The sequence below is a fragment of the Dipodomys merriami genome, unplaced genomic scaffold (assembly GCF_024711535.1).
Source record: "Dipodomys merriami isolate MVZ:Mamm:240054 unplaced genomic scaffold, mDipMer1.0.p SCAF_6, whole genome shotgun sequence".
Classification (NCBI taxonomy): domain Eukaryota; kingdom Metazoa; phylum Chordata; class Mammalia; order Rodentia; family Heteromyidae; genus Dipodomys; species Dipodomys merriami.
Window position 1 is genome coordinate 3,834,491 of NW_027206179.1, and position 21,191 is coordinate 3,855,681.

At 41.0% G+C, this 21,191-nt stretch overlaps 1 protein-coding gene and 1 non-coding gene across 2 annotated transcripts in view; both read left to right on the forward strand.

The window, feature by feature from the left end:
- LOC138813656 (vomeronasal type-2 receptor 116-like) overlaps positions 1-20,950 on the forward strand; it is a 37,676-nt gene extending 16,726 nt beyond the window's left edge. Inside the window, exons 2-7 of the mRNA XM_070002053.1 lie at positions 9,031-9,194; positions 13,889-14,177; positions 14,565-15,374; positions 16,352-16,579; positions 17,549-17,672; positions 20,031-20,950. Of these exons, the coding sequence (XP_069858154.1) occupies positions 9,031-9,194; positions 13,889-14,177; positions 14,565-15,374; positions 16,352-16,579; positions 17,549-17,672; positions 20,031-20,950 (2,535 nt within the window). The remainder of the gene's footprint in view (positions 1-9,030; positions 9,195-13,888; positions 14,178-14,564; positions 15,375-16,351; positions 16,580-17,548; positions 17,673-20,030) is intronic.
- LOC138814351 (small nucleolar RNA SNORD35) lies at positions 4,950-5,035 on the forward strand. The gene has a single exon (XR_011367939.1). It is a non-coding gene; the product is annotated as a small nucleolar RNA SNORD35 (small nucleolar RNA).
- Positions 20,951-21,191: the final 241 nt, after the last annotated feature.

A 21,191-nucleotide genomic window follows, 5' to 3' on the forward strand; every position in this document is an offset into this window, starting at 1 on the left:
GGTTATGATGGCTTCATAGAATGTGTTCGGTAGTGAACTTTCTCTTTCAATTTCATTGACGAGTTTGAGGAGTATTGGTCTGAGCTCTGCTTTGAAAGCCTTGTAGAATTTAGCTGTAAAACCAAGAGGTCCTGGACTTTTTCTTAGATGGGAGGTCTCTCATTGTTCTTTATATTTCAAGGCTTGATATGGGCCAGTTAAGATGGTTTAACTCATCTTGGTTTAGTTTTGGCATGTCAATATTTGCTAGGAAAAAGTCCATTTCTGCCAAGTTCTCACACTTAGTAGCATAAAGTTTTGAGAAGTATTCCCTTATAATGTTCTGAATCTTTGTTGTTTCTGCGGTTTCCATTCTCCTCTGAGTTTATTTATTTGGATGTGTTCTCTTCTTTTTCTGATAAGATTTGATAAGGGTCTGTCAATTTTGTTAATTTTTTCGAAGAACCAATTCTTTGTTTTGTTGATTCTTTCTATAGTTTTTTTGGATTCTAATTCATCTAATTCTGATTTAATTTTAATTATTTCTTTCCATCTACTGGATTAGGGTTTTTCTTGCTTCTCTTTTTCAAGGAGGTTCAGATGTCTCATTAAATTGTTGGTTTCATATCTCTCCAATTTGTTGATGTAGGAACTCAGAGCTATAAACTTGCCCCTGAGCACTTCCTTTGCTGTGTCCCAGAGGAGCTGGTAATTTGTGTGCTCATTTTTGTTGAATAACATGAGCATTTGAATTTCCTTTCTAATCTCTTCCATGACCCACTGGTGATTCAGCAATGTGTTGTTCAGCCTCCATGTGTTACCGGTCTTTCTTTGATGGCTTTTGGTGTTGAGTTCTAATTTTATTCTCTTGTGGTCAGAGAGAATGCAAGGTGTAACTTCAATGTTTCTGAATTTGGACAAGTTTGCTTTGTGGCTTAAAATGTGGTCTATTTTAGAAAATGTTCCATTTGCTGCTGAGAAAAACGTGTAGTCTGATGCTGCTGGGTGAAATATTTGGTAGATGTCTGTTAAATCTAGTTGATCTATGCAGCTGTTTAGATCTGCGGTTGCTCTGTTGAGTTTTTGCCGAGTTGATCTATCTAGTGGGGAGAGTGGTGTGTTAAAATCCCCAAGAATTAATGTGTTAGGATCTATGTGGGATTTGAGGGAAAGTAGTGTTTCTTGGATAAATTTGCGTGCTCCATTGTTTGGTGAATAGATATTTAGAATTGTAATATCCTCCTGAAGGAGAAATCCCTTAATTATTATGTAGTAACCTTCTTTATCTCTTCTCACAATTTTAATTTGAAGTCTATTTTCTCTGATATTAGGATTGCAACTCCCTCCTGTTTATGGGGGCTGTTTGCTTGGTAGATTTTGTTCCAGCCTTTACCTTTCAAAATGTGTTTGTTTTTATGTGCAAGATGTGACTCCTGAAGGCAGCACATAGAAGGATCTTGTTTTTTAATCCAACTAGACAATCTATGTCGCTTAATTGGAGAGTTAAGCCCATTGATATTGAGTGATAGGACTGAGAGGTATTTGGGAGTTCCTGCCATTTAATCCAACTTCTTGGAGGCTGTGAAAACTGTGTTCTTCCTATGGTTCTTGGATTCTCAGTTTGGGTGTGGTTTCTTGGCCTTTATTGTGGTTTTGTTGGTTTTCCATGTGTAGGACATCTTTAAGAATGTTTTGTAGGCTGGTTTGGTGGAGATATATTGTTTCAATTTTTCTTTGCTATGGAAGGTTTTTATTTGGCCTTCAGTTATGGAGAGCTTAGTTTGGTACAGTATTCTTGGTTGATAGTTGTTTGTCTTTCGGGCATGTCTTACATCATTCCAGGCTCTTCTTGCTTTAATTGTCTCTGCTGAGAAATCTCAGGTGATTCTAATCGGTTTCCCTTTATAGGTGATTGATCTTTTCTCCTTGACAGCTTTAAGGATCTTTTCCTTGTTCTGAATTGATCCTGTATGTATTATAATGTGTTGGTGTTATGTCCTATTCTGGTCTGGTCTATTTGGAGTTCTAAAAGCTGTTTGTATCTGAATAGTCCTATCTTTTTGCATGTTTGGGAAGTTCTCTACTAGGATCCTCTTAAAGAAATTTCTTAGACCATTAACTTCTGTTTCTAGGTGCTCCTGTACACCCATTATCCTCAGATTAGGCCTTCTGATGGTGTCTTCCAAGTTTTGAATAGATCTATCATATTTTTCGGACTTGTCTTGGATGGTTGTATGTTCTTTCTCTATAATATCTAGGCTGTCTTCAACCCCCGAGATTCAATCTTCTGTATGGGCATTTAGTAATTTCTAAGGAAAGAGATTAAGGTACAGGGGACCTGTTCCTAGGCTTTCAGTGAAAAAAATGGATGTTTACCTTGTCCAAGGGGACACTTAACAGAATTATTGTGATATCACATCTTTTGCCCATAAGCAGCAAGCCCAATGCGAACACAGTTTTAACCGTTTATGTCTAAACACTTACAAGATACACTAATGTTGCTCACCCTTATCTGAGCCCCAGCCTCAGGCCTGTAAACTTAAGTATTCAGGGAGCTGAAATGTGAGATCCTGGGTTCCAAGCCAGCCTGGAGCAAGTAAATTCATGAGTCTTTTATCTCCAATGAACCAACAAATCCAGAAGTATATCTGTGGTTCAAGTGATAGAGCACTAGGTTTCTAAAAAACAATGCTCACAAACAACACCCTTACAATGACTTCAACTATCAGAACCAGTACCAAAAAAAGCCACAAGAACACAAGCTCACTTTCATTTCTTTAGGTGGCAATGATGTAAATTCCCTGTGAAGTACAGAAAGATGAAGCATATGTAATAAAAAGAGCAACACAGAACCCAGAGGTCATAGCTGGGCAAAAATAGGAATTCTGGATAACATCATTTATGCTGTGTTTTTTGTTTTACTCTCTTGGGACCTGAACTCTTGGCCTGAACTTCTAACCTCTTCAGCTCAAGGCAATCACGCTACCACCTCAGCCACAGCACCACTTCTGGTTTTCTGCTGGTTAATTGGAGGTAAAAGTTTCATCATCTTTCCTGATCAGGCTGGCTTTCAACTGCAATACTCTGATCTCAGCCTCCTGAGTAGCTAGCGTCACAGGCATGAGGCACCAGCACCTGGCCATTGATGCTGTTTTCATAACTGAAGTCCAGACCTTCAATATGATTGTGATAGTCCCTCTGCAGTACTCAGAAAGAATAATACATGTATTGTAGTTTGGGGAAGACCTTAACAGGAAACAGAGCCAATACAGAAAAAAAAAAAGAAAAAAAAATTGGTTACCCATTCTGGTAACCAAACACAACTAAGAACATATAAAACTTGCTGAATTGTGGCATTCACACAAATAGTGAAATAATTTTTATTGAGCTGTTCTACCATCTGGCTATCCAAAACAATTATGTTGGTATTTATGAATAAGACGGGATATTTCCAAGACTATTCTTGCATCAAATACATCTGTACTTATTGGGTAGAGCTGCGTCTGCCTTTAGACATAAACAAGGGGTAAAGAACTAAAGATCTTTTCAAGCCTGTTGCTCAAGGAAAGCTCGGTGTCCATCCTCAGGACTGACAGACCAGGAGCTGGCCAGTGCCAGCCTCTGTCTCAGAGGATACAAGCATGGAACCCACACTTGTCCTGGACACACTCAAGTGAAGAGGGAAAGGATGGGCTCATCATTGACTTCCATCTGACCTTGGGAAAATCAATGGCTAGAGCTCACAATTAGTCAATTTTTGCATTTAATTGGACCAAATCTCTAAGGACCTAAAAACATAAATGGAAGAAGAAGAGAAGATACAAGAACAACCCACAATATTTGTGGTAGTGGTCCTTAAGCTGCTATGGCAAATAATAGTGTGTCTTTTCTTCCACTGCTTTATTTTCTGCTTATTTCTTTAAAATCCAGTGATGTTCAATCTCTACATGTATTGGACATGTATTGCCCATCATAAAAGTGTTACTGTTTTATAAATTAAACGAGACCAAAGAAACAAAGTACCTCTTATTAATGTGAGATACAGTTTCTAGATGACTCTATATTATGGACCCTATATATGGTGTATAAGTGTGCACATCTGAGGGAAGCTAGGAGGAGGGCAAAGAACTGTAGGAAAATGGGTGAAAAAATACAGCAGAGGAGCCCATCAGTGGCTCTGGTCATTGATGAAAGTGAACTAAGCAACTCAAGGGTGATGATGGGAGGGAAGGAATGAGAGAGAAAGAGGAAACAGCTGATAGTGAGCAAATGTACATATCACCCGATTTGGAAGAAACAGGTTTATTTTACAGTCTGTATAGTTCATAAGCTTTGTAGATCAACAATTACAAGATGTGTCGTAAAGGTTAAAATGTGTTAGTGACTTTAGCTAAGTATCACTATACCACAATACTGTGAAATTTATTTAATAACTTAATCACAACAAAGAAGAAAGTGTTACTGTTTTGAAATACTAAAACCTTGAGTAATGTGTACTAAAGTTTCACATTCTTGTGTAAATCTATTATTAAATTAATTATGTATTTCAATATTATACAAGTAATATTTCTTTTTCAAGTCAGACAGCAGTGGCTCCCTTAGAAGACTGGGATTTGAGGATCACAGTTCAAAACTAGCCTGGACAGAAAAGTATATGAGACTCTAACTTACAAGTGAAAAATATGGGACTGGAGGTATTTCTCAAATGTTAAAATGCCACTTGTTAATAAGAAAGCCAAAAGGGAGAGTTGGGGCCCTGTCTTCCAGGATTGGTACACACACAAACACACACACACACACACACACACACACACACACACACACACACACACACACACATTCGTGCACCCTCAGGTTATTTTCCATATTGAAAACATAAATTGATTTTTTAATTCCCTTTTCTTCCCACCGCCCAACAATGACATCAGTCAGTCTTGTATGTAAATAAAACACCCCCCCCACACACACACAGCAAATAATGTCTTTTCTCTTGATGGTCTGTGGATGCAACTGTGGGCAGTACCAATGATGTCAAATGCTCAGCAGATACCAGGGGGAAAAAGGGGGGGAGAGAGAGAAAGAGAGAGAGACAGAGAGACAGAGAGACAGAGAGACAGAGAGAGACAGAGAGAGAGACAGAGAGACAGACAGAGACAGAGACAGGGACAGAGACAGAGACAGAGACAAACAGAGAAAGAGAAACAGAGAGACAGAGAGACAGAGACAGAGAGAGACAGAGAGACAGAGACAGAGAGACAGAGAGAGAGAGAGAGACAGAGAGAAACACCCAATATATTAAAGCCACACAATCATTAAATGAAACCAACCCAATCTGGATGAGCAGGAGAAGAAAAGAAAAGAGAAGCCCAGGTATGGCAGGTAAGACACCCCAACCTGGAGAGGGCCTGGAATAGCAAGAATAGACTATGGATCGTGCCCGTGCCCCATTGGCTTGCTGCTCAGGATCTGACCCGTGTTAGTGCTGCTGAACCCGTGCCCAGACAAGGGCAAGGCCCTGTGGTATTCCAGAGCCATGTGCAGTCCCCCATGGTAAAGGCCCAGGTTTACTTCCTGATGATGTTCACTGTCCCATGTCCCAGGGATGCTGGGAGTATCCTTCCCCTTCCAGAGCAGGACCCTGAGCCCTATCTTCCTGGAGAGTGGCCAAACCATGCACAGGAGCTGGGAAGCTTGGACACACTGGTTGTCATGTCTGGGGACGGCCTGGTGCTTGGAGTGAGGTCTGAGCCCTAGGTTGGTTGGTCTGGTAGGGGTGGATCTGGAAGTTCCCAGAGGCATAAGCGTCACTCCTACTCTAACAGGTTGGTGAATAGGCTCTTGGACCAACCAGACTGGGTACTGCAATCCGGATGTCTCTTTGTACGTTCCCAGGAGGATCTGGCAATGTACTGGTAGCTTCCACCAGTCAAAGGGATAGGAGGTAGAAATTCTCTAACTGGCTTTGAGACCATCCAAAGGTAACAATATTGGCTTGAGTTTTTCAGTTGTCTTATTTTTCTTCGCCTATTTTGCCACTTCTTGCCAATACTAACCCATCCACTCATATTTGCCTTCTTTTTGTTTCCCAGGATTCCTTTGGTAAAACAATCGTGGAGTGTGTGTTCCGATTTTCTATTTTATTATAGATATGGTTCAGATAGATAATGTGCAAATTGCTCTATGTACATATTTTTCCCACTGTGGTTTCCTTTAAGGGACAAAGAAAAAAATCGCACCTATGTTTAAATATTTCTGGCATTGATTAGATATTTGATTCAATGTAAAATGTAATTAAATTGCTCAATACGTTTTTGTGTGTCAGTCCTGGGCTTGAACTCTGAGCCTAAGTGCTGTCCCACAGCTCTACAGCTCAAGGCAAGTACTCTACCACTTGAGCCACAGCACCACTTCCAGTTTTCTGAATGGTTTATTAGAAATAAGATTCTCTGTAGTTTCTTTTCCAGGCTGGCTTTGAACCTCAATCCTCAGATCTGAGCCTCCTGAATAGTTAGGATTACAGGCATGAGCCACCAGCTTCTGGATATTGCTCAATTTTTTACACCCTAAAAGGCCGATGTATGACTGTTTCTACCTAAAAGTTGTTTTCCTTCAAATATTACCAGATGGTATGAGTAGGATGAGTTTCATAAAATAGAGCTTATTATAAAATAATTGGTATTAAATAATTTGGTTGATGGTCAAGAAAATTAATAATCATAGACACTTGTGGGGATGTGGCCAAAGAAATGTTATAACACTATTGGTAGCATGGTATTACAAAAGATATAATATTACATGCACATTACACATACAAACACTAGTTTGGGTGTTTGTTATGTCTATGTTGACATATGACACATATTTATCATGACACTACTTAGAAGCTGAGTTGAAGAACCAGATCAGTTCCAATCAACACATGAATGAAAAAAGTAAATTGAGACACACAGACACAATGGAGTCTTGAGAATGCAATTAGATATTTGGGTCAGGAATACAGGAAGAAGTGGAGATCATCGTGTTCAGTAAAACACCCTGACAAATGCAGCATTGGTATATACTGGAAATGAAGTGTACAACCTGTGGATGGGGAAGGGAGGGAAAATTTGGGTATTATAAACCAGAAATGTTCTCATTACCTGACTTACATAATGGTAACTACTCTGTGCATCACCTTTACAATACAGACAGACAGACAGACAGAGAGACGGATAGATAGATGTATTATCACCCAACACAGATACCCTATATTTCTCTGAGTTTGGAAATGTAGGAAAAAGGCTTAGAGGAATAGAGTAGATATCAATGACAATGAAGTAGAAATTGTAAGGTTCAACAGAAAGGAAACCTGACACATGGTTCAGGCAGTAAAAGCAAACTGCCCACACATAGGAAATGGAAGCTCATGGAGAAGACAGAGGAAAAAGAAAAAGAGGAAAAGAGAAAAAGAGAGAAGGGGCCATGCTGAGCATGGACAACAGCAGATGCACAAGTGACCTCAGAGCCTGGGAACCTCACACTGTGAGAGGAGTTGTGACCAGGGTGGTTCAGGAAATGATCTCAGCGGATGAGGAAGTGACCTCAGAGTGTGGGGTCCTTTGATGGCTCACAGTCAGGTGATTGACAGGTGACTACTGGTTTCAGGCAGGCAAAGAGGAAGTGAGGAGGGCCTGTTCTCCTGGGCAGATTTAACAGAAATAGAGTAACAGATGAGGAAAACAGGATAAAACTTTGTCTTCTGAGCTAGGCATGGGAGGCTCATATCTATAAGCCTCAGTATAGAAACAACAAAGATTTCTACTCAGAACCCAAATCTGGCTTGGCCCCAGCACTAACACTCTTGTTAGGTCTTGCTGGCTACCAACACCGAGTAGCATTTACCTCCTCACTTTTCCAACTTACTTTGTCAAGCCCTTCCTGATAAATATATGGAGCCAGATCACAGAACCAGCCACCATGGTGAAGTATGTGGAGAGCAGAAACCTCCACTGTGTCCTTGGTTTCACTTCGATTATGAGGAACAAATAGAGGAGACAGGTATGGAGACATGGACAGAGCAGGGACCACATGCCTGTCCAAGTGGGAATAATTCCCCAGTACTGGAGACATGAAAGAGACGCACAGCAGAACAAGACCCATCCATACACCCACAACTTCCAGGATCTTTAGTGGATAGGCCTGCTAGGTTCCCAGAAAGTCATAGATTATAGAAAATCTCTGTATAGCAGTGGATAGCCACAGTGTATTTATAGATGCATTCTGCTGGGCAAAGACATGCAAGCATTGAAGAAGTTCAAGTTTTAGAGCACAAAGTCCAATTGGATGTGTGCCATGACCTTGAAGTATTGAACTGTATTGGTTGAATTAACTGACTATTGGTAACTCCTGCAGCAGTAAATTCATTGACCTCTTTTGGATGCTTCTGCATGTGGAGTTGGTATGGAAACTTGAATGGGTCATTTCACCAAACTTCTGTGGCTCCCTTGGCCCTGGGTTTGTGAGTCTACCCATCTTCATCTTTGTTTTCCAATAACTCTTATTGGGCCTTTGCTGGGCATGGTAATCTATGACCTTTTGACCTCCACCTGGCATCTTCGGGTGTCATCCATTTCCATCATCCCTAGTGGCTTTCCTATGGGACTTTATGTTGTACATTTATTTTCTTTTCAACTTATTGCTTACACACAATTTTGTGAACAACTCAACAAGAAAGGAATCCATCTCTGGAGCTTCATTATCTAGTCTTGGATGAAATCACACTCCTGAGGGTGTGGAGAAGATGCTACACATGTTTTCCAACTTTTGTTTTGATCTTGAAGTCGGACCCCAGATGTATAGCTGGAGGGAAGAAAGGTCTCTGTATTCCTCTAGGACAGGGGAGGAGGCTTGCGGTGCATCCCAGTGGCCATCCAGATAACAATAAGCCACAGAAACTGAAGATCCATTTAGACACCCATCTGATGCTGCTGGCTCAGTCTGCATCCAGAATCACAGCTCCAGGCCAAAGCAACAGCAATGCTCCCTGTGACTCTGACACTGCTTCTCCTCCAGCAACTGCTCATGTTCAGTAATTCTGAAGATGGCCGACACATTTGCACAGAGAAATCTGTGGCACACTGCAGGGGAGATGTGGTCATTGCCGGGATTTTCCCCTTTTATTCTTGGGAACTTGTTCGCAACATGAATGATCCTGCTCTGCAGCAACAGAGCGATCAGTAAGTGATTTCTTGGGTTTTCTTAAAATTTGCATTTTCTGTTTGGTTATCAGACTGTTTGGGGGAAATTTGGATGCATCCACTAATGTTCTCTTGATCTTCTACATTGTCCTCACCACAACAGCTCGACTTTATTTCCGATTTTCCTGATGAATATTTTCTTCCTTCCAAGGAGTAGAGAGGTCTCTGTCTGTCTTCCATTCCACTCCCATTTCCCAGAACTGTCCAGACCATGCCACCATCATTGTGACTCCTCCAGCCTGAACTGTCCTGGTTCAGGGTCATTTGAGTGACCAAGAGTCCTACTAATACACTAAAGCACAATGTCCCCATCCATAGATTAAAGGCCAGGGAATCTTCAATCAATTCTGTCCGTATACTTTTAAAAATATGACTAATGTTTGGACCTCCTTCAGAGCAACATTTCTTAGGACAGACATGCAGTTTCTGCTTCTGGGGTTATTTCATGTCAGCAAAGCTCTGAGAATGGGGGGCTGCTGGTCAGATCAGGAATAAGATATCCAAGACATGTTTGATTTTTCCCATAGCTAACGTAAGTGAATCTCTTCCCTATTGTCTTTGTCTCAGACTATCCACTATGTCATTCCCAGAAGCTCTACTTCTGTTCCTTGTTCTCTGACATCTAGCCAGGCTTATCTATTTTCTCCCTGCTCATAAATTCCTAAACTATATTTGAATGTTTTTTTTTCCATATTGTTATTGGTTGTTTGTGGGGCCTGAACTGTAAGACTAGGCACTCTCTTTAGCTGAAGAGCTAAAGGCTAGGGTTCTACCACTTCAGGAATAGTACCACTTCCAATTTTCTAGTTTATTGGAGTTAAGAGTCTTACCGACCTTTCTTCCCTGGCTGCCTTTGAACTGCCATCCTCATCACAACATCCTTAGTAACTAGAATTACAAGCATGAGCCACCGGCACCTGGCTTTTTCATGTGTTTTATGCACTCTTTGATTCATGCATTTGACCCAGTTGAGCTCACTACTTTCAGATCTACAGAATTCTCTGTAAACTAGGAAGTCACAGATGAATCTTCTCAGACAACTTGTGTGGAAACACCCTGTATGGGCTTTATTCAGGAGAGGAATACTTTATTCCATGAGAGATTTGTGAGGGATATTGAAGCAAACTGAATGTGGTGTGGAAGTGAGTGAGCCAGATGGGGCTCATGTGTAAACCCAGCATTAAAAATGTACCCCCATGGGAGACAGGAGATGTCAGAGTTGTCTTCTGCTCTGTCCATTCTCTAATTGAGCTCTGTGTGTGTGTGTGTGTGTGTGTGTGTGTGTGTGTGTGAATGTTCACACAAGCTCATGTACACAGTTGTGAACTCAAGTCCAGATGGCTGTCCCTTAGCATTTTTTCTCTCATGGCTGGCAGTCTACCACTTGACCAACAGCCCTGTTACCAGTTTCTGTGTGTTTAATTGTACATAAGAGTCTCACAGACATTCTTGCCCAATGTGACTACAAAACATAATTCTCTGATCTCAGCCTCCTCAGAAGCCATAATTAAAGGCCTGAGCCACCAGTTCCCAATTAATATTTAGTATTACTGACATTCTAGCTGTCAAGCTTCACAGTTATGTTGTAAAATAGCATATCAAAAATAAACATGAGAATTGAGATTGTCTCTATGAGAATTTCCCCAAACTGATTATATTGAATGCTAGGAGAACTCATCATTCTGGAACATTCTTGATTCATATTGGACCCGTGATAACATATGGCCTTTGAAATGTCTCAGAATTAGACAAGTCTGCCTGGTCTGGCTTTGGGCCTGTCTTTCAAGAAATTCCAGACAGGCTTTAGTGTTCCTGAGTCTATAGTGACTTCCACAATGTTACCACTAGAGGGAGCAAAGGCCTTGAGGGAAGTGAGCTGGTGAAGTGATAAACCTCTTCAGTAGCAGAGAAAAACAAAGGCAAGTTGGGTGACAAATACTCTGTGGTTCTAAAAAACTCAAGGAGAACCCCACGGAGTCGAGGGTCCCAGCATGCCTCCTCTTGGGTCATGTGGGGGCCCATAATGCTCATGCACAGGAAATGGCCTTGTGAGATGTTTCTGTGTAGTAGTGGCAAGATCTTTGTTCTGGAACAGGCCTTAGTCATAGCTCTGGCCACCAGAACTCTATTACACCTGGAATACCAACCAGCAGGGTCACCAAAACAGGTGAAGATTAATGAAATTTCCCTCTAAAAGTATGCACTCTTCACTTGGCTACTTGAATTTTATCTCAAAATAAGAAATTCTAGGCAAGTCACAGTGGTAAGAAAATGTGGCAGAGTTTTACTGAGTAATGAAGCAAACAAGCAATCAAGTAAACAAACAGGAAACAGAAATTCAAAGACACACTCTAACAGAGGAGAGATAAACAGCTCTTAGGCTGCCAGGGGTATTCTTATGGTAAAGGTGGGAGGACTGACTTCAAAGTTATGTAAACACAGGTGTCTCATCTTTGCTCTAATCACTCCTGGTGTTACACTTTCTGAGTTTCTGTACATTTTGGACATTCTTTTCAGATAAGAAGGCATCCTTCCATAAAACAAATGATTACCCTTGCAGTGAGGAAGGCATGCTGTTGTCTATATCTTGAGTAGGACGGTGCTTATGTTTTGGGGGAGCATTTTTTGGGGAAGGCATACATGCTGCCAGACGACTGTTAATTCCTATGAGGAGAAATGCATTCTTAGGAAGAAATACATCTTGTTGTCTCTCTTTGAAGCAAAGATTGTGCCTCTGTTTTTCCAAATCATGTTTCTGAATTGCCTTCACCAGGACTCATTTTCTGCAATTTATCTGGCTTCATTTTCTGCTCAATGATTTTAGTCACTAAATCTTAAGGGATGTAGATGAATTAATAGCTCTCTATTTGCTGTGAGCTTACCATACCTCATTTTTTCTCAATCTATGCTAATACATTTTCCTCTAAATGATTTCATTCCCTTAATATTAAGAGAAATAGATGGACAAGCTTTAAGCTTGAGTTTTTGAATTCCTGTCATGAATTAACCAGGCCTCATTTTCCCTAGTCTACTCTGCCTCATTACCACATCCTCAGTCCATTGCAATCAAGACCAGAGCAGTGCTGGGTGAGCACTAAGATTCACCCAGTTTGTGTGTGGTAGAGATGGGTTCATGGGCCAAGATGGCCACAACCATACCCAATTAGTGATAGCTAGAATAGAATTCAGATTGTCTGGTGGTAGATGACTTTCCCAGGTACTGAGGTGATTACAGAGCTCTGCCAGAGGCTGGCCTGGCTATGGGGTCATGGCACAGTTCTAGTGCTATCACTTGGGCCACACTAAGCTCTAGGACAATGTCACCATCTTCCTTCCCGGTCCTACCAACTAGTGGGATGGAGAATTGTGCTGTGCCAGAGAAGCATTGAATGCTTTGTAATGGGGGCCACAAGCTGGGCACTGGTGGCTAATGCCTGAAATCCTAGATACTTAGGAGGCTGAGATCTGAGGATTGGGGTTCAAACAGTGCCTCTAGTTTATTCTGGATTATTGGTCCAACCATGACATGCTTGACACAGGGTTCTAAGAAAAAACCCTGACCCACTCTTATGCCCTGTTCACTAGGAGGTTTTTCCCTACCTTCTGTTGTTCACAAGATTGGAGGAGGGAAGTTATGGCAATGTCTTTCTTCTCTGTCATAAATCAGTTCCAGAGGCAAAATCTAAAGGTCTGGACCCAAGAGTAGAGCCTATAAGCACTTCCCCAGCACTGGTCTCAGTATATGGGGATGATGCTGAGATTTAACTTGAACTCTCTCCCTCCCTTCAATGTCAGGGGGTTTCTGTCCATACTGAGGTATTAACACTGATGATGTGGAGAAAATGGTGACAGTGTCTTCCACCATTTCTCATATATTCTTTTCTGTTGTTTTGTCCTACTAGACAAGTATCCTCTGGTTTAAGCTCGTGACTCTCATCTGTTCTTTGTTGGATGAAGCAATCTTCATGCTCTAGCTTCCTCAGCTGCCATGTTGCTTTGTTTCTGGGGAATCCCCTTGAATAATGACATTCTCTGAGTCAGCTTAGTGGTCCTCTACCACATAACATGAATTTAATTTCTTTGTCTTCTTTAATTTCCTCACAAGGCAAGATGTACTTCTTTGCAGAATTGTGCACCATTAGCAAAAGTTTAGCAAGTGAGCATAGACACAAGGCAGCCTGCTTTTGTATTTATTCCTAACACAGCAGGCCCTGTCTCTCTGCTTGTATTGGCTAAACTCAGGTGGACAATATGCTCACAATTTGAATTCTATTTCTTAAGTGTTCTTCATATGCACAGGTAATTCAAGGTACTCAAAGATTTGGGATGTGAGCTGGGCATGCTCCTATGTCCCAGCAAACAACAGTGTTTTTCATATATCCATATATGGCAGAGTGGAAAAGCCAGCTTGCTCATCAACCCCCCCCCCTTTGTAATCTCAAAAGAATAGTAATCTCCTGTATGCTGATCAAGTCCTGTTCAGGAGCTCTCCTAATACTGAGAACTTATCTAAGAATCCAAATTCAAATGCCATCCTGTTGGAAGATAGGATCTACACATACTACTGTGTGTATTTGATTAGATAGGCATTAGATTCAAGAAAGTCAGAAGGTTTGCAGTTAATCATTTTTAATACTTGTATACCTACCCAAATATATCTGGCCTCTTTTCAGAATCAACATAAAGAAATACCAATTGCTTTTCAACCTGGTGCTTGCAGTGGAGGAGATCAACAAGAATGCTCATCTGCTACCCAACATGACTATGGGGTTTGAGATCTATAGTGCACATTACAAAGATACTGATCTATTAGAGGATGCACTCATATGGCTGTCTGGGAAGAATAGAAACAGCCCTAATTACACCTGCAGAAGAGACAGCAAAGCTTTAGCAGTACTCACAGGAACCTCAAGCACATCTGTCCCAATTGGGACACTGCTGGACCTCTACAAACTTCCACAGGTGAGGCTGGGAGGGATGGGCAGATGTGAAGCCATGTCCATTTTGACTCTGTCCTCGACAGTCTGAAGAAGAGGAGTTATCACAAACCCTTCCAAATGCATGATCTCACAGAGAAAAGACTCCAGAAGAGGGTGAGACATAAACATTTTCTTTGCTACAAAAATAAATAAGTAAAAGGAGAGGTTGTAAGAGTCCAAAGGATGATCCAAAGTTCTGAGCCTTATCCTTACAGGTCTACAATGAGCTTGGAACATGGGAGATGACTTTGCAAATGGGATAAACAAACTTTTGCACCCACCTCTGCCAGTTTTTGTTTGGTTCACATCAGGACTGAGATTTGCCTATGACCATCCTCTTCCTGGTGTTGTGTTCATTGTTTCCCTGTAGTTCACCTATGGATCTTTTGATCCAATTCTGAGTGACCATGGAAAGTTCGGTACTGTCTATCAGATGGCTGCCAAGGACTCAGCTCTAGCCCTGGCCATAGTCTCCTTGATGCTTCATTTCAGCTGGACGTGGGTGGGACTGTTCATCACCGAAGAGGACTATGGTGTGTGGTTCCTCTCAGAATTGAGAGAAGAGATGGACAAGAATGGAGTCTGTTTGGCCTTTGAGAACATGATCACTTACAATGCCTTTTCAGATTTCACAAATGATCTATGGATGCATCGCCAGCTACTGGAATCATCAACCAATGTGATTATCATTTATGGGGACAGTAAATTTCTACTATGCTTTATGCTTAAATTAAGGGACTTTTTAATTACAGGGAAAGTCTGGATCATGAACTCACCGTATGATGACGTGACCATTGGTAAAAGATATTTTCTGATCGACTCCTTCCATGCACCACTCATTTTCTCTCATCATCATAGAAATACTGCTGGGTTCACCAATTTTATTCTAACAGAGACATTGTCGAAGAACTCAGGAGATAATTCCCTTCCCAGGTCATGGATTCAATCTGTTTATTGCCTACTGATTAAGTCTGACTGCAGAGACTTGGGGCACTGTTCATACAATGCCACACTGGATTGGTTGCTGAGGCACATTTTTGATATGACCATGTCAGACGAGAGTTACAACATCTACAACGCTGTGTATGCTGTGGCCCATGCCCTTCACCAGATGATTCTTTATCTCATGGAAGAGCCACCAGTGCACAATGCCCAACCAAGGGCATTTCTCTCTTCACAGGTAATGGCTTTGCTTTTGGGTGACCTTCTGTAGGCATGCAGACTTTCTATAGAAGATTTCATAGCAGATGGAACTAGGTCGCCTGGCTCCATTTTGGAAAATACAAGAGACACTGGACCTGTATGCTCTCTATGAAATGACTGTAGAGCTGTGAAGACAATATTCTTGAATAATGCTGCATCTGTGATAAGATAGTGCTGTGTCTTCTATCCCCATCCTCATTATGTGTGGAAAAAAGCTGTCCTCTTTTCGATAGCATATATCCAAATTTTCCTTGTAACATTTTAAAATAACAGGTCAAGGGTGACTAGTTCTTGAAACCTAAGATTGTCTGGACACAAGTGGCTCACACCTATGGCTCACTCCTGACTACAGTTAACCCCCAAAAAGCCAGAGGTGGAGCTGTAGCTCAAGGGATAGAATGATTTCTTTGAAAAAAAACACCTCAAATTGAGTGCGTAGGGCCTGAGATGGAGCCACAGGACAGGATACACACACACACACACACACACACACACACACACACACACACACACACACACACACACACAAAATGAACTAAGTCTTGCTTAAGTTAATCTTTCAGAGTTGTCATAAATATTCTATGATTCTACTTAGTTTATTATTTACCTATTTTTAGACTGGTTCACTGATATCAATCATAAATTAAGGGATTGTAATGCACTTTATTGAAGCAGTTGAGGTCTGTCATATGATAATTCATTATTTGGTTGGATGTGGTTGGAGTTTGATTGCCTTGAAATTGAGTTTCTACATCCCATCCTGGATACCCAGGTTTTAGACCTTTGTAACACTTTAGTCCACTGTGGGCCTGCAGTTGCTTCATTTGGTTGGATTCCTGTGGTGTGTATGAATCATGTGGTGAGTATTAAGGCTAATATGTGTGCATCCATTGTGCTCAGATTTTGTGAGAACTCTGGGAAGCACTTCACGCTACTGTAATATGTCCCTTTTAGCTGCATCACTTTTTGAAGAAGATCAAATTTACCAATCCTGTTGGAGACCAAGTGGTTTTGAATGAGGAAAGGAAATCAGAGGCAGAGTATGACATTATGAGCTTTTGGAATTTTCCAGAAGGTCTGGGACAAAGGGTGAAAGTTGGCAAGTTTTCTCCATCTAGATCACATGATCAACAACTGATTTTGTTTGAAAATCTGATAGAGTGGCCCATAGGAATAACAAAGGTGGGTTATTTTGCATTTTTGTCTCTATCCTTTTAAAAAAATATATGTTTATTATGAAGTTGTTGTAATTCCCTAAGTCAGGTTATATGCACAATGCTTGTAGATAATGTCACGACATCCTTATTTCTACACCAGAGTTGGTCATTTCTAGCTATAATATCATGATCTAGATATAAATATGCCATAAGGTTATCCTGCATTTAACCTTGTTTATCAAAACTATGTCTCAGTGTTGTACATTTCACAACTTCCTCTTTCTGGAAGTTTCTTACTAACAGATTCATGGAGGGAATAGAGGAACATTTCATTACCATTGTGATGTTCTATGTTTGCATATTTTATATCATAAAAGGTGAATTATACCTGTGAATCATCATTCCAGCACTGTGACCAAATATCTGAGGGAATCAAATGAGAAGGCAAAAGGGCTTGTTTTGCTTCTGCCTGGAGATTTCAGACCATGGTTGGGTATATTATAGCTTTTAAGTCTGTGTTGAGACAGGATGTAATGAAAGAAGCATCTGCCAGCGAAGTTCAGCCACCTCATTGTAACTGGGAAACCAAGAGAGATGTGAATGGCACTGGGTAAAGCAGCACCTTCTGAGAAATTAGCTACACTTTAGAGTGTGGGTTTGAGGTTTCCCTGAGTGATTTTCACAGATGAATAAGAGAGAAAACACATCATCACCTGAATTCAAGAATGGGATGCAGGATTGAACTCCCATTTCCTAATTTTCTAGAATTAACATCCACCTCTTAAAGGCTCCATGACTTCCTGATGGCTTGAGGGGCTGGGTGTTAAAGACCCACAGGTTCTCCTGGTTCAGTTAGATAAAACTGTAAGAAGGCTCAATCAATTCATTGGCTTTATGTATATAAAGATTATGTGTTTTGAAGATCTTTTCCTGAATGTCTGGGATGTCATATAAAAGGATGAAGAGCCCCTAACCTTCATCTGAATGTTCTCAGACTCCTCAGTCTGTCTGCACTGAGAGCTGTGGTCCTGGATTCAGGAAGACCTCTCTGGAGGGAAATGCTACCTGTTGCTTTGACTGCACTCCTTGCTCAGAGAATGAGATTTCTAAGGGGATAGGTGAGTCTGTGAGTTATAGAGAAATTCCCCATCCATCCTTTCTAACCTTCAGTCCATGCAAGCCAGTAAAGTGATCTATAGTAGCATGCCAGGAACACATATTCCCCTTCACGCAGAATTCCATGTCTACTGTTAACCATATTTCTCCTTAGAAGAAACAACCCACTGCCCCTCCATTATATATATGATTGTATGTTCTCGTCTATTACAGGATTCATGTTGAGAATACCCCTATACCCTTCTCCTCAGTCACATTTTTTGTATTTAAAGAAAATATACACTAATGGTTTCCCTTATTTGAAAGAACTAGTACATGTCCAGGAAAAGCAGAAAAGGAAAAAGCTATGTACATATGAACATATAAGATGTTAAGTCAAATGAACCCCAAGATAGGGACACAAGTGATTTTTTCTTTCTTTTATTAATGTATTTATAATGTTCTATATGATATTTTTATTTCTGTGGTTTGTTCCTCCCCCATGGTATAACCCATGTTTTCACAGTATTGGATTCTGGTTCCCTGCATCTTGTATACACATTTTTCTAGTTTGGGGAGGGGAAGGAAAAAACAAACTACTTAAATAGGGATATAGGTTGACCCATTGTAAAAATGAGATGTACAAGACACTATGTTGAAAATGAACTTTACAACTTTGACTTGGGGTAGAGGGTTGGGGTTAGGGAGTACTTGGGGAGGTGGGGAAAGAAGGGATGTTAGGAAAAAAACAAAAGAGGAGGAAACAATGTTGATAGGATATGTACTCATTATCTTACTCATTACTTTACAGTAACTCCTCTGTACAGTATTTTTTCAATGAAAAACATATAAAGAGAAAAGGAGCGGGTAATAATGCTCCATAAGAAATGTACTCATTGCCGGGCGCTGGTGGCTCACGCCTGTAATCCTAGCTACTCAGGAGGCTGAGATCTGAGGATCGCGGTTCAAAGCCAGCCCGGGCAGGAGAGACCGTGAGACTCCTATCTCCAATAAACCACCAGAAAACCGGAAGTGGCGCTGTAGCTCAAGTGGTAGAGCGCTCGCCTTGAGCTGAAGAGCTGAGGGACAGCGCCCAGGCCCAGAGTTCAAGCCCCACGACCGACAAAAAAAAAAAAAAAAAAAAAAAAAAAAAAGAAATGTACTCATTAACTTGCTCATGTAAATGTAACCCCTCTGTACAGTATCTTCCAATAAAAATACATATTTATTAAAAAAAAAAAGGAGAAAAGGAGAAAATAAAAGTAAAATACTGCAAAAAGAAACAAAAAAATAGAAAATATCAAGGACCAGTTGTTGATCTTTGAAATGATGTGCAAATCATCATGGAATTTTGGATCTAACACAGCCTTTCATTTCTGAGTGCCCATTGCTGCTCTTTTCTAACTAAATTTGATTTTCTATTTAGCAAACACTAATAATACAAGGGACTTAGTTATGATAACTCTATGTCTGACACTGGCACTAGATTGACTAGCAATTCTTTAAATATAAAAGATTTAGAAGTAGTTTACCATGTCTATTTCATTTCTTTTCTCCCTCATCCAGCTGATCTTTTCCAGACCCTATCATATCAGTGGAGGAAAATTGTTCTTGACATAGATAAATACTCAGGAAATTTGTGCTTGGTATAAGAATTAGATTGAAGTTTTGATTAGAACCTCTTAGTAAAACTGAAATGATTAGGGTAATTCTATATTCTCCATTATTTCTTGAATGAATAGCAGAGAGCCAGAGTGATATGACCTGTCAAGAATGCAGCACATAAGGCTAGGTAATTATATATTACCCTATAATCCAAGTGACTCAGGCAGTTGAGATTTTAGGATGGGGCTTAGATGCAATGATGGACAGGAAACTTAATAAAATGTTTTTCCACAATTAAGCACCAAAAAAACTGTAATTCAAGCTGTAATTCAAGTCGTAGAGTGGTAGTTTTGGCATGAAAACTCTAAAAAAATTCCCAGGGCCAAAGTTCAAGCACTGGAGGAAAGACAGAAAGGAAGGAAGGAAGGAAAGAAGGAAGAAAAAACAGAAGCAAAGAAGGAAGGAAGAAAGAAAGAAAGGAAGGAGGCAGGGAGGAAAGGCAAGAGAGAGAGAAAAAAAGGATATAAGGCAAGAAGGAAGGAACAGAGGAAGGAAGGAGATAAACAGAAAAAAAGAGAAATGGAGGAAGGAAAGAACAAAATGTGAGAAAGAGAATTCACCTGAAAGTTTTTTAATATAGAGAGTTACTCTACTTGGTATTGAACTCAATACAGGTCACCTCGTGAATCAGGGGAAATTTGCTATTTGAATGAAGGGGGATGAGAGGAAAGAGAAATATGGAACCCAGATTTACAGCGATTCTCACTCCTCACCAGACATGGAGCAGTGTGTGAGGTGTCCAGATTATCAGTTGGCCAACACCGAGAGAAACACCTGCCTCTTGAAAACTGAGAATTTCCTGGCTTATGAAGACCCCTTGGGCAAGACTCTGGCCTGCACAGCTCTCTGCTGCTCTGCACTCACAGCTGCTGTTCTTGGGGTGTTTATCAAGCACCAAGACACCCCCATTGTCAAGGCCAATAACCGCGCCCTCAGTTACATCCTGCTCATCTCCCTAACCTGCTGTTTCCTCTGCTCCTTGCTTTTCCTTGGCCGTCCCCACACAGCCACCTGCATCCTCCAGCATACCACATTTGCAGTGGTCTTCACCATGGCTGTCTCTACGGTCTTGGCCAAGACAATCACTGTGGTTCTGGCCTTCACGCTTACGGCCCCAGGGAGAAGCATGAGGCAGTGGTTGGTGTCCAGGGCTCCTAAACTCATCATCCCCATCTGCACCCTCATCCAGGTGACTCTCTGTGGCTTCTGGCTGGGAATCTCTCCTCCATTTGTGGACAGAGATGTACATTCTGAACATGGCCATGTCATCATCCTGTGCAACATGGGCTCCATCACTGCCTTCTACTGTGTCCTGGGATACCTGGGCTCCATAGCCCTGGCCAGCTTCATAGTGTCTTTTCTGGCCAGAAATCTGCCTGACACCTTCAATGAGGCCAAATTCCTGACCTTCAGCATGCTGGTGTTCTTCAGTGTGTGGCTCACCTTCCTGCCTGTCTACCACAGCACCAAGGGGAAGGTCATGGTTGCTGTGGAGGTCTTCTCCATCTTGGCCTCCAGTGGAGGTCTCCTGGGCTGCATTTTTGCCCCCAAGTGCTACATCATCTTGATAAGACCTGAGAGAAATTCTCTGTCCAGGTTCAGGGCGAGATCACAGTCTGGAAGAAACAAACATTAAGATGAACATAACTGTTGCCTACAATGTTTAGAAGCTCTGAGAGCAATCTGTACCAATTTGACAGTCACATCTTAGTTTAATTTGAGGATTTCTTTGCACAATAGTTACTCTTATTCATTCCTCTGGTTATATTAGAGTCATGTTAAATTCCCTACAAGACTTCCTAAATTTTCATTCTAATTTGGATATTTTATGTTTCCTCCAGTGTAATGTGTCCTTTATGCTATTATACTTCTGAATG